Source organism: Callionymus lyra, chromosome 9, assembly GCF_982586985.1.
Source record: "Callionymus lyra chromosome 9, fCalLyr1.hap1.1, whole genome shotgun sequence".
NCBI classification, from domain to species: domain Eukaryota; kingdom Metazoa; phylum Chordata; class Actinopteri; order Syngnathiformes; family Callionymidae; genus Callionymus; species Callionymus lyra.
Window position 1 is genome coordinate 28,332,224 of NC_141826.1, and position 12,224 is coordinate 28,344,447.

Sequence of the window (12,224 nt, forward strand, 5' to 3'; positions counted from 1 at the left end):
TCTGACTCGTGTCTCTGACTCTAGTGTCTCTCTGACTCATGTCTCTCTGACTCATGTGTCTCTGACTCGTGTCTCTGACTCGTGTCTCTGACTCGTGTCTCTGACTCGTGTCTCTGACTCGTGTCTCTGACTCTAGTGTCTCTGACTCGTGTCTCTGACTCGTGTCTCTGACTCGTGTCTCTGACTCGTGTCTCTGACTCGTGTCTCTGACTCGTGTCTCTGACTCTAGTGTCTCTGACTCGTGTCTCTGACTCGTGTCTCTGACTCGTGTCTCTGACTCGTGTCTCTGACTCTAGTGTCTCTGACTCGTGTCTCTGACTCGTGTCTCTGACTCGTGTCTCTGACTCGTGTCTCTGACTCGTGTCTCTGACTCGTGTCTCTGACTCTAGTGTCTCTGACTCGTGTCTCTGACTCATGTGTCTCTGACTCGTGTCTCTGACTCGTGTCTCTGACTCGTGTCTCTGACTCTAGTGTCTCTCTGACTCATGTCTCTCTGACTCATGTGTCTCTGACTCGTGTCTCTGACTCGTGTCTCTGACTAGTGTCTCTGACTCGTGTCTCTGACTCGTGTCTCTGACTCGTGTCTCTGACTCTAGTGTCTCTGACTCGTGTCTCTGACTCATGTGTCTCTGACTCGTGTCTCTGACTCGTGTCTCTGACTCATGTGTCTCTGACTCGTGTCTCTGACTCGTGTCTCTGACTCGTGTCTCTGACTAGTGTCTCTGACTCGTGTCTCTGACTCGTGTCTCTGACTCGTGTCTCTGACTCTAGTGTCTCTGACTCGTGTCTCTGACTCGTGTCTCTGACTCGTGTCTCTGACTCGTGTCTCTGACTCGTGTCTCTGACTCGTGTCTCTGACTCGTGTCTCTGACTCTAGTGTCTCTGACTCGTGTCTCTGACTCGTGTCTCTGACTCGTGTCTCTGACTCTAGTGTCTCTGACTCGTGTCTCTGACTCGTGTCTCTGACTCGTGTCTCTGACTCGTGTCTCTGACTCGTGTCTCTGACTCGTGTCTCTGACTCTAGTGTCTCTGACTCGTGTCTCTGACTCATGTGTCTCTGACTCGTGTCTCTGACTCGTGTCTCTGACTCGTGTCTCTGACTCGTGTCTCTGACTCTAGTGTCTCTCTGACTCATGTCTCTCTGACTCATGTGTCTCTGACTCGTGTCTCTGACTCGTGTCTCTGACTCGTGTCTCTGACTCGTGTCTCTGACTCTAGTGTCTCTGACTCGTGTCTCTGACTCGTGTCTCTGACTCGTGTCTCTGACTCGTGTCTCTGACTCGTGTCTCTGACTCGTGTCTCTGACTCGTGTCTCTGACTCGTGTCTCTGACTCTAGTGTCTCTGACTCGTGTCTCTGACTCGTGTCTCTGACTCGTGTCTCTGACTCGTGTCTCTGACTCTAGTGTCTCTGACTCGTGTCTCTGACTCGTGTCTCTGACTCGTGTCTCTGACTCGTGTCTCTGACTCGTGTCTCTGACTCGTGTCTCTGACTCTAGTGTCTCTGACTCGTGTCTCTGACTCATGTGTCTCTGACTCGTGTCTCTGACTCGTGTCTCTGACTCGTGTCTCTGACTCTAGTGTCTCTCTGACTCATGTCTCTCTGACTCATGTGTCTCTGACTCGTGTCTCTGACTCGTGTCTCTGACTAGTGTCTCTGACTCGTGTCTCTGACTCGTGTCTCTGACTCGTGTCTCTGACTCTAGTGTCTCTGACTCGTGTCTCTGACTCATGTGTCTCTGACTCGTGTCTCTGACTCGTGTCTCTGACTCATGTGTCTCTGACTCGTGTCTCTGACTCGTGTCTCTGACTCGTGTCTCTGACTAGTGTCTCTGACTCGTGTCTCTGACTCGTGTCTCTGACTCGTGTCTCTGACTCTAGTGTCTCTGACTCGTGTCTCTGACTCGTGTCTCTGACTCGTGTCTCTGACTCGTGTCTCTGACTCTAGTGTCTCTCTGACTCATGTCTCTCTGACTCATGTGTCTCTGACTCGTGTCTCTGACTCGTGTCTCTGACTCGTGTCTCTGACTCGTGTCTCTGACTCGTGTCTCTTCAGGGTGATCCTGGTCGGTCCAGAGTCGGGGACAGAGTTCCTTGAAGGCGCAAACTTGATCCGATACAAAGTCTACGATCAGGCAGGAAACAGAGCCGCCTGCAAGTTCATGGTCCGAGTCGAGGGTGAGAAGATCTTTGATTGACAGATGAATATGTTCGTCTTTAACATTTGATAGAAAGTATTTTATTATTTAGAAAAATGTATTTTATTAAACTGACTTTTCTTGAAATTATTGATTTATTTCCTTCCACTGATTCATTGGGGGGCAGAGTCTATCCCAGCTACTCGGGGTGGGAGGTGCGGACATCCTGAACACCAGCAGTGTCACACACACACACACACACACACCTACACACACACACACCTACACACCTACACACACCTACACACAAACACACCTACACACCTACACACACCTACACACACACACACCTACACACACCTACACACAAACACACCTACACACACCTACACACAAACACACCTACACACACCTACACACACACACACCTACACACCTACACATAAACACACCTACACACCTACACACACCTACACACACCTACACACAAACACACCTACACACCTACACACACCTACACACACCTACACACACCTACACACCTACACACACCTACACACACACACACCTACACACACCTACACACCTACACACAAACACACCTACACACCTACACACACCTACACACACCTACACACACCTACACACAAACACACCTACACACAAACACACCTACACGCACACACACCTACACACACACACACCTACACACGCACACCTACACACACCTACACACACCTACACACACCTACACACACACACCTACACACACCTACACACACCTACACACACACACACCTACACACACACACACCTACACACACACCTATTCAACTTTTTATTTGAACAGTTTATTACACTCAAATGAACAAAATATTATTGATTTTTAAATTCTCTGTACTCTGAGTTGTGTAGAACATTGTTATTTGTGTGTGTTCAGTGCGCAGGTGTGCAGACTTGGCTCCGCCCCTCCACGGCTCCCTCACCTGCTCGTCCGACACCAACAACTACGGAGCTTCATGCGAGTATCAGTGCGTCGGTGGACACGAGCTGAGAGGAGTTTCTAGTCGAGTCTGTCAGTTCAACCGCAGCTGGAGTGAAGATGCGCCAGAGTGTGTCGGTGAGTCACGAGGGTTTGTTGGTTCCTCAACGTTCTTCTGTCGGTTCCTCGACGTTCTTCTGTCGGTTCCTCGACGTTCTTCTGTTGGTTCCTCGACGTTCTTCTGTCGGTTCCTCGACGTTCTTCTGTCGGTTCCTCGACGTTCTTCTGTCGGTTCCTCAACGTTCTTCTGTCGGTTCCTCAACGTTCTCCTCTCAACGTTCTCCTCTCAACGTTCTCCTCTCAACGTTCTACTCTCAACGCTCTACTCTCAACGTTCTCCTCTTAACGTTCTCCTCTCAACGTTCTCCTCTCAACGCTCTACTCTCAACGCTCTCCTCTCAACGTTCTCCTCTCAACGTTCTCCTCTCAACGTTCTCCTCTCAACATTCTCCTCTCAACGTTCTCCTCTCAACGTTCTCCTCTCAACACTCTACTCTCAACATTCTCCTCTCAACACGCTACTCTTAACGTTCTCCTCTCAACGTTCTCCTCTCAACGTTCTCCTCTCAACGTTCTCCTCTCAACATTCTCCTCTCAACGTTCTCCTCTCAACGTTCTCCTCTCAACACTCTACTCTCAACATTCTCCTCTCAACACGCTACTCTTAACGTTCTCCTCTCAACGTTCTCCTCTCAACACTCTACTCTCAACGTTCTCCTCTCAACGTTCTCCTCTCAACACTCTACTCTCAACGTTCTCCTCTCAACGTTCTCCTCTCCATGTTCTCCTCTCAACGTTCTCCTCTCAAAGTTCTCCTCTCAACGTTCTCCTCTCCATGTTCTCCTCTCAACGTTCTCCTCTCCATGTTCTCCTCTCAACGTTCTCCTCTCAACGTTCTCCTCTCCATTTTCTCCTCTCCATGTTCTCCTCTCCATGTTCTCCTCTCCATGTTCTCCTCTCAACGTTCTCCTCTCAACGTTCTCCTCTCAACGTTCTCCTCTCCATGTTCTCCTCTCAACATTCTCCTCTCCATGTTCTCCTCTCAACGTTCTCCTCTCAACGTTCTCCTCTCCATGTTCTCCTCTCAACGTTCTCCTCTCAAAGTTCTCCTCTCAACGTTCTCCTCTCCATGTTCTCCTCTCAACGTTCTCCTCTCCATGTTCTCCTCTCAACGTTCTCCTCTCAACGTTCTCCTCTCCATGTTCTCCTCTCCATGTTCTCCTCTCCATGTTCTCCTCTCCATGTTCTCCTCTCAACGTTCTCCTCTCAACGTTCTCCTCTCAACGTTCTCCTCTCCATGTTCTCCTCTCAACATTCTCCTCTCCATGTTCTCCTCTCAACGTTCTCCTCTCAACGTTCTCCTCTCAACGTTCTCCTCTCAACGTTCTCCTCTCAACGTTCTCCTCTCAACGTTCTCCTCTCAACGCTCTACTCTCAACGTTCTCCTCTCAACGTTCTCCTCTCAACGCTCTACTCTCAACGTTCTCCTTTCAACGTTCTCCTCTCAACGTTCTCCTCTCAACGCTCTACTCTCAACGTTCTCCTCTCAACGTTCTCCTCTCAACGTTCTCCTCTCCATGTTCTCCTCTCCATGTTCTCCTCTCCATGTTCTCCTCTCCATGTTCTCCTCTCAACGTTCTCCTCTCAACGTTCTCCTCTCAACGTTCTCCTCTCCATGTTCTCCTCTCAACATTCTCCTCTCCATGTTCTCCTCTCAACGTTCTCCTCTCAACGTTCTCCTCTCAACGTTCTCCTCTCAACGTTCTCCTCTCAACGTTCTCCTCTCAACGCTCTACTCTCAACGTTCTCCTCTCAACGTTCTCCTCTCAACGCTCTACTCTCAACGTTCTCCTTTCAACGTTCTACTCTCAACGCTCTACTCTCAACGCTCTCCTCTCAACGTTCTCCTCTCAACGTTGTCCTCTCAACGTTCTCCTCTCAACACTCTACTCTCAACGTTCTCCTCTCAACGTTCTCCTCTCAACACTCTACTCTCAACGTTCTCCTCTCAACGTTCTCCTCTCAACGCTCTACTCTCAACGCTCTACTCTCAACGCTCTCCTCTCAACGTTCTCCTCTCAACGTTCTCCTCTCAACGTTCTCCTCTCAACACTCTACTCTCAACGTTCTCCTCTCAACGTTCTCCTCTCAACACTCTACTCTTAACGTTCTCCTCTCAACGTTCTCCTCTCAACACTCTACTCTCAACGTTCTCCTCTCAACGTTCTCCTCTCAACACTCTACTCTCAACGTTCTCCTCTCAACGTTCTCCTCTCAACACTCTACTCTCAACGTTCTCCTCTCAACGTTCTCCTCTCAACACTCTACTCTCAACGTTCTCCTCTCAGCGCTCTACTCTCAACACTCTACTCTCAACGTTCTCCTCTCAACGTTCTCCTCTCAACACTCTACTCTCAACGTTCTCCTCTCAACACTCTACTCTCAACGTTCTCCTCTCAACGTTCTCCTCTCAACACTCTACTCTCAACGTTCTCCTCTCAACGTTCTCCTCTCAACACTCTACTCTCAACGTTCTCCTCTCAACGTTCTCCTCTCAACACTCTACTCTCAACGTTCTCCTCTCAACGTTCTCCTCTCAACACTCTACTCTCAACGTTCTCCTCTCAACGTTCTCCTCTCAACGTTCTCCTCTCAACACTCTACTCTTAACGTTCTCCTCTCAACGTTCTCCTCTCAACACTCTACTCTCAACGTTCTCCTCTCAACGTTCTCCTCTCAACACTCTACTCTCAACGTTCTCCTCTCAACGTTCTCCTCTCAACGTTCTCCTCTCAACGCTCTACTCTCAATGCTCTCCTCTCAACGTTCTCCTCTCAACGTTCTCCTCTCAACGTTCTCCTCTCAACATTCTCCTCTCAACACTCTACTCTCAACGTTCTCCTCTCAACATTCTCCTCTCAACACTCTACTCTCAACGTTCTCCTCTCAACGTTCTCCTCTCAACGTTCTCCTCTCAACGCTCTACTCTCAACGCTCTCCTCTCAACGTTCTCCTCTCAACGTTCTCCTCTCAACGTTCTCCTCTCAACATTCTCCTCTCAACGTTCTCCTCTCAACGTTCTACTCTCAACATTCTCCTCTCAACGTTCTCCTCTCAACGTTCTCCTCTCAACGCTCTACTCTCAACGCTCTCCTCTCAACGTTCTACTCTCAACATTCTCCTCTCAACGTTCTACTCTCAACATTCTCCTCTCAACGTTCTCCTCTCAACGTTCTCCTCTCAACACTCTACTCTCAACGTTCTCCTCTCAACGTTCTCCTCTCAACACTCTACTCTCAACGTTCTCCTCTCAACGTTCTCCTCTCAACACTCTCCTCTCAACGTTCTCCTCTCAACGTTCTCCTCTCAACACTCTACTCTCAACGTTCTCCTCTCAACGTTCTCCTCTCAACACTCTACTCTCAACGTTCTCCTCTCAACGTTCTCCTCTCAACACTCTACTCTTAACGTTCTCCTCTCAACGTTCTCCTCTCAACACTCTACTCTCAACGTTCTCCTCTCAACGTTCTCCTCTCAACACTCTACTCTCAACGTTCTCCTCTCAACGTTCTCCTCTCAACGTTCTCCTCTCAACGCTCTACTCTCAATGCTCTCCTCTCAACGTTCTCCTCTCAACGTTCTCCTCTCAACGTTCTCCTCTCAACATTCTCCTCTCAACACTCTACTCTCAACGTTCTCCTCTCAACATTCTCCTCTCAACACTCTACTCTCAACGTTCTCCTCTCAACGTTCTCCTCTCAACGTTCTCCTCTCAACGCTCTACTCTCAACGCTCTCCTCTCAACGTTCTCCTCTCAACGTTCTCCTCTCAACGTTCTCCTCTCAACGTTCTCCTCTCAACGTTCTCCTCTCAACGTTCTACTCTCAACATTCTCCTCTCAACGTTCTCCTCTCAACGTTCTCCTCTCAACGCTCTACTCTCAACGCTCTACTCTCAACGCTCTACTCTCAACATTCTCCTCTCAACGTTCTACTCTCAACATTCTCCTCTCAACGTTCTCCTCTCAACGTTCTCCTCTCAACGCTCTACTCTCAACGCTCTCCTCTCAACGCTCTACTCTCAACATTCTCCTCTCAACGTTCTCCTCTCAACGCTCTACTCTCAACGCTCTCCTCTCAACGTTCTACTCTTAACGTTCTCCTCTCAACGTTCTCCTCTCAACACTCTACTCTCAACGTTCTCCTCTCAACGTTCTCCTCTCAACACTCTACTCTCAACGTTCTCCTCTCAACGTTCTCCTCTCAACATTCTCCTCTCCATGTTCTCCTCTCAACGTTCTCCTCTCAACGTTCTCCTCTCAACACTCTACTCTCAACGTTCTCCTCTCAACATTCTCCTCTCCATGTTCTCCTCTCAACGTTCTCCTCTCAAAGTTCTCCTCTCAACGTTCTCCTCTCCATGTTCTCCTCTCCATGTTCTCCTCTCAACGTTCTCCTCTCCATGTTCTCCTCTCAACGTTCTCCTCTCCATGTTCTCCTCTCAACGTTCTCCTCTCCATGTTCTCCTCTCCATGTTCTCCTCTCAACGTTCTCCTCTCAACGTTCTCCTCTCAACGTTCTCCTCTCAACATTCTCCTCTCAACGTTCTCCTCTCCATGTTCTCCTCTCCATGTTCTCCTCTCAACGTTCTCCTCTCAACGTTCTCCTCTCCATGTTCTCCTCTCCATGTTCTCCTCTCAACGTTCTCCTCTCCATGTTCTCCTCTCAACGTTCTCCTCTCCATGTTCTCCTCTCAACGTTCTCCTCTCAACGTTCTCCTCTCAACGTTCTCCTCTCCATGTTCTCCTCTCAACGTTCTCCTCTCAACGTTCTCCTCTCCATGTTCTCCTCTCAACGTTCTCCTCTCAACGTTCTCCTCTCAACGCTCTACTCTCAACGTTCTCCTCTCAACATTCTCCTCTCCATGTTCTCCTCTCCATGTTCTCCTCTCAATGTTCTCCTCTCAACGTTCTCCTCTCAACGTTCTCCTCTCAACGTTCTCCTCTCAACGTTCTCCTCTCCATGTTCTCCTCTCAACGTTCTCCTCTCAACGTTCTCCTCTCAACGTTCTCCTCTCAACGCTCTACTCTCAACGTTCTCCTCTCAACATTCTCCTCTCCATGTTCTCCTCTCCATGTTCTCCTCTCAATGTTCTCTCTCAACGTTCTCCTCTCTATGTTCTCCTCTCCATGTTAGAATAGAATAGAATAGAATAGAATAGAAAGGCTTTATTCATCCCCAGAGGGGAAACACACTTTCACAACAGCGCAGTTGGAAGAAAAAAAGTGCAAGGAGAAAGAAATAGTACAAGAGATAATACAAAATAAAATAAAAACGATCTTAAAAATATACAAATTATTTACAAAATTAGAAATTGACACTATTAACAAAATAAAATAGAATAAAAAATAAAATAAAATAGAAATAAAAAACGGAAAAAAAAATAAAATAAAAAGCACACAAGAAGAAAAACACGCTACGGATTAGCATCAGGATATTTAAAGTAGAGAGTTAAATATCCTGACACCAGTTGGGATGAAGGACCTTCTATAACGCTCCGTCCTACACTGGGGGTGCCTGAGCCTGCCACTGAAGGAGCTGGCCAGCTCCTCCACGGTCAGGTGCAGTGGGTGGAGAGCGTTGTCCCTGATGGAGGAGAGTCTGGAGAGTGTCCTCCTCTCTCCCACCTCCTCCACCGAGTCCAGCGAGCGGCCCAGGACAGAGCCGGCCCTCGTGACCAGCCTGTTGAGTCTCTTCCTGTCCCGGTCCGTGCTGCCTGCTCCCCAGCAGACCACAGCGTAGTGGATAGCAGAGGCTACCACGGAGTCATAAAAGGTCCTTAAAAGTGGTCTGCACACACCGAAGGACCTCAGTCTCCCCAGGAGGTGGAGGCGACTTCGGCCCTTCTTGTACACGGCGTTGATGTGTGTGGACCAGTTCAGTTTATTGTTGAGGTGAACACCCAGGTATTTGAAGCTGTCCACCAGCTCAATGTCCGAACCCTGGATGCTCACCGGTTGATATGGTGGGGACTTTTTCCTGAAGTCAATCACCATCTCCCTTGTCTTACCGGTGTTTAAGCAAAGGTAGTTGCTCTCACACCAGTCAACAAAGTCCTTGATGACTGACCTATACTCCAGCTCGCCCCCCCCAGACACGCAGCCCACAATGGCCGAGTCGTCAGAAAACTTCTGGAGGTGACAGCTGCTGGAGTCATAGGTAAAGTCCGCCGTGTAGAGGGAAAAAAGGAAAGGTGACAGCACTGTCCCTTGAGGCACCCCGGTGCTGCAGATGGTCACCTCAGACCTGCAGTCCTGCAGCCTCACATACTGCGGCCTGTTGGTGAGGTAGTCCATCGTCCATGCTGCCAGCTGTGTCCCAACTCCTGCGTCCTCCATCTTCTTCCTTAGCAGCGCCGGCTGGATGGTGTTGAAAGCACTTGAGAAGTCAAAAAACATGACTCTCACAGTGCTACCGGCGGCTTCCAGATGAGACAGTGCCCGGTGCTGCAGGTAGATGACGGCGTCATCCACCCCCATCTTTGGCCTCTCCATGTTCTCCTCTCAACGTTCTCCTCTCCATGTTCTCCTCTCCATGTTCTCCTCTCAACGTTCTCCTCTCCATGTTCTCCTCTCCATGTTCTCCTCTCAACGTTCTCCTCTCCATGTTCTCCTCTCAACGTTCTCCTCTCCATGTTCTCCTCTCCATGTTCTCCTCTCAACGTTCTCCTCTCAACGTTCTCCTCTCCATGTTCTCCTCTCCATGTTCTCCTCTCAACGTTCTCCTCTCAACGTTCTCCTCTCCATGTTCTCCTCTCAACGTTCTCCTCTCAACGTTCTCCTCTCAACGTTCTCCTCTTAACGTTCTCCTCTCCATGTTCTCCTCTCCATGTTCTCCTCTCAACGTTCTCCTCTCAACGCTCTCCTCTCAACGTTCTCCTCTCAACGCTCTCCTCTCAATGTTCTCCTCTCCATGTTCTCCTCTCAATGTTCTCCTCTCAACGTTCTCCTCTCCATGTTCTCCTCTCAACGTTCTCCTCTCAACGTTCTCCTCCCAGCCATGCAGATCCGCTCGGACGTGCGCTCATCCCAGGCTCTGCTGGACCAGTTCTACGCGAAGAGGCGACTCCTGGTCCTGTCGGCGCAGAACGTCTCCGACAACGACTACCACATGCAGAACCTCATGATCCAGAAGGCAGACTGTGGTCTGGACCTGCGTCACGTGACCGTCGTCGAGCTCCTGGGAGAGAGTGGACGCATCAAGGAGAGCCTGCTGACCCCGGAGGTCGTGGAGGGTCTGAGGTAGAACTGAGTGAGAAGATGAGACGTCACGTGTGAAGTTCTTCTTTATATTTAAATCATTTTGATCTTTTGTAATTAGAATGTGTTAGAAATATATGTTCATGTTGAAAATATGAGATTAAAAAAAAATTACATCTTAAAAAACAAACCTTTAAATATAGAAATGATTGAATTAAATGATTCAAATAAATAATTCAAGGCTTAAAAAATATAAATAAAAAATATAAATAGTTTCATAATTGAAAGATTAAATGTAATATTATGACAATAATAATAATAAACATTGTGTTCTTTATGACATTCTTCACAACATAAACAGTTTGTTCAACACAAGGTCAGAGAAGACGATTCAAGGTCAGTTTGAAAAGGTTAATTTGAAGTGATTTGAAGTCTGGAGCGAGTCATGAGGTCATGATGGTTGAGGGAGTGCGGTCCAGAGTGAGGTCCAGAGTGAGGTCCAGAGTGAGGTCCAGAGTGAGGTCCAGAGCGAGGTCCAGAGCGAGGTCCACAGAAGGCTCGGTCGACCAGGGTTCGCTGCCTTGTCCTCAGGGGAGTGAGGAGGAGGACCTGAGGTGGGACAGTGGTCGGTGAGATGTGAGCAGCTTGTAGGTGGTGAGGAGAACATGGTATCTGAAGGTCTGAAGTGTGATAGGAAGCCAGTGTAGATCTTTGAGGACGAGGTGTTCTCTGGAGCGGGTGTGGGTGAGCGATTAGTTCTGGATATGTTGATGTTTGTGGAGGACGTGGAGGAGGATGTTGCAGTGATGGAGTCTGGAGATGATGAAGGTGTGGATGAAGACTTCAGCAGTGGATTGTGAAAGAGAGAGACGACAATAGTGCAGATGAAAGAATGAAGTTCTGGTCCGATGATGATCTGAGAGAGAGGAGGGGGCCGAGCACTGAGCCTTGGGGAACACCAGTTGAGATGGGGAGGGGGATGGTGTCGGAGAAGAACCAGGAGGAAACTGATGAACTTTCATATGTGGTTTTGTCCAGATTTGATGTTTCAACACTTTCTCCTGAAGAACGTCTGAGTCGTGAACACTTGACATTAACAACCGTTTATAGAAAACATTCTTCTTGTAAAAATTACAATGATTGTTCCTTAAAGTTGTTTATTTTATTTGAATAGCTTAAGTTTAATCATATGAATTCGCCTGCTTCAGACCTTGGCTCCTGCACAGGATTGAGTGAAGCAACTTAAAGAAACAGTGTCTTTGCAGAAGCAACATGTTAAATTGCTGTCGTTGTCAAACATGTTTCACAAACACGAGAAGTTCTGGTTCATCTTGTCCTCCATGATCTCAGGCAGACCTTCAGGATCTCCAGGACCTCCTTCAGTCTGCTGCTGCTGGACCACCTGGGTCGGGACCGCGAGCGCTTCATCGCGCCGGCCTCGTCTCACGAGATCTTCTCCTACGTGGACAACTTCCTGCTGGACGAGGAGGAGCGAGAGCGTCTGGAGCTGCAGAGACACTTGTGCGAGGAGGCGTCGGAGCCGGAGGAAGAGTTATAGACGACACCAGGAAGTGCTCGCCAGAGTTTCAAAATAAAACCATCACAAGAATAAAACCTTTTCCACCTAAAACCCTTTGATCTTCACAATATTGTTGTTTACAGTTTATTAAGTCAATGTGATACGAATGTGTTTGTTGATGAAAATATAAAGTATGTTTTTGTTTGTTTTTCATTTCTTCAATCAAAGTGTAATGATTGACACTTGCTAATAAAACCTGCACCAACAGC

General features: G+C 48.4%; 1 protein-coding gene across 1 annotated transcript in view; it reads left to right on the forward strand.

The window, feature by feature from the left end:
* Positions 1 to 12,222, forward strand: part of srpx2 (sushi-repeat containing protein X-linked 2) — a 40,613-nt gene extending 28,391 nt beyond the window's left edge. Inside the window, exons 6-9 of the mRNA XM_087798584.1 lie at positions 2,055 to 2,176; positions 3,077 to 3,256; positions 10,235 to 10,478; positions 11,787 to 12,222. Coding sequence (XP_087654710.1) covers positions 2,055 to 2,176; positions 3,077 to 3,256; positions 10,235 to 10,478; positions 11,787 to 11,994 — 754 coding nt within the window. The 3' untranslated portion in view covers positions 11,995 to 12,222. The remainder of the gene's footprint in view (positions 1 to 2,054; positions 2,177 to 3,076; positions 3,257 to 10,234; positions 10,479 to 11,786) is intronic.
* The last annotated feature ends 2 nt before the right edge of the window (positions 12,223 to 12,224 follow it).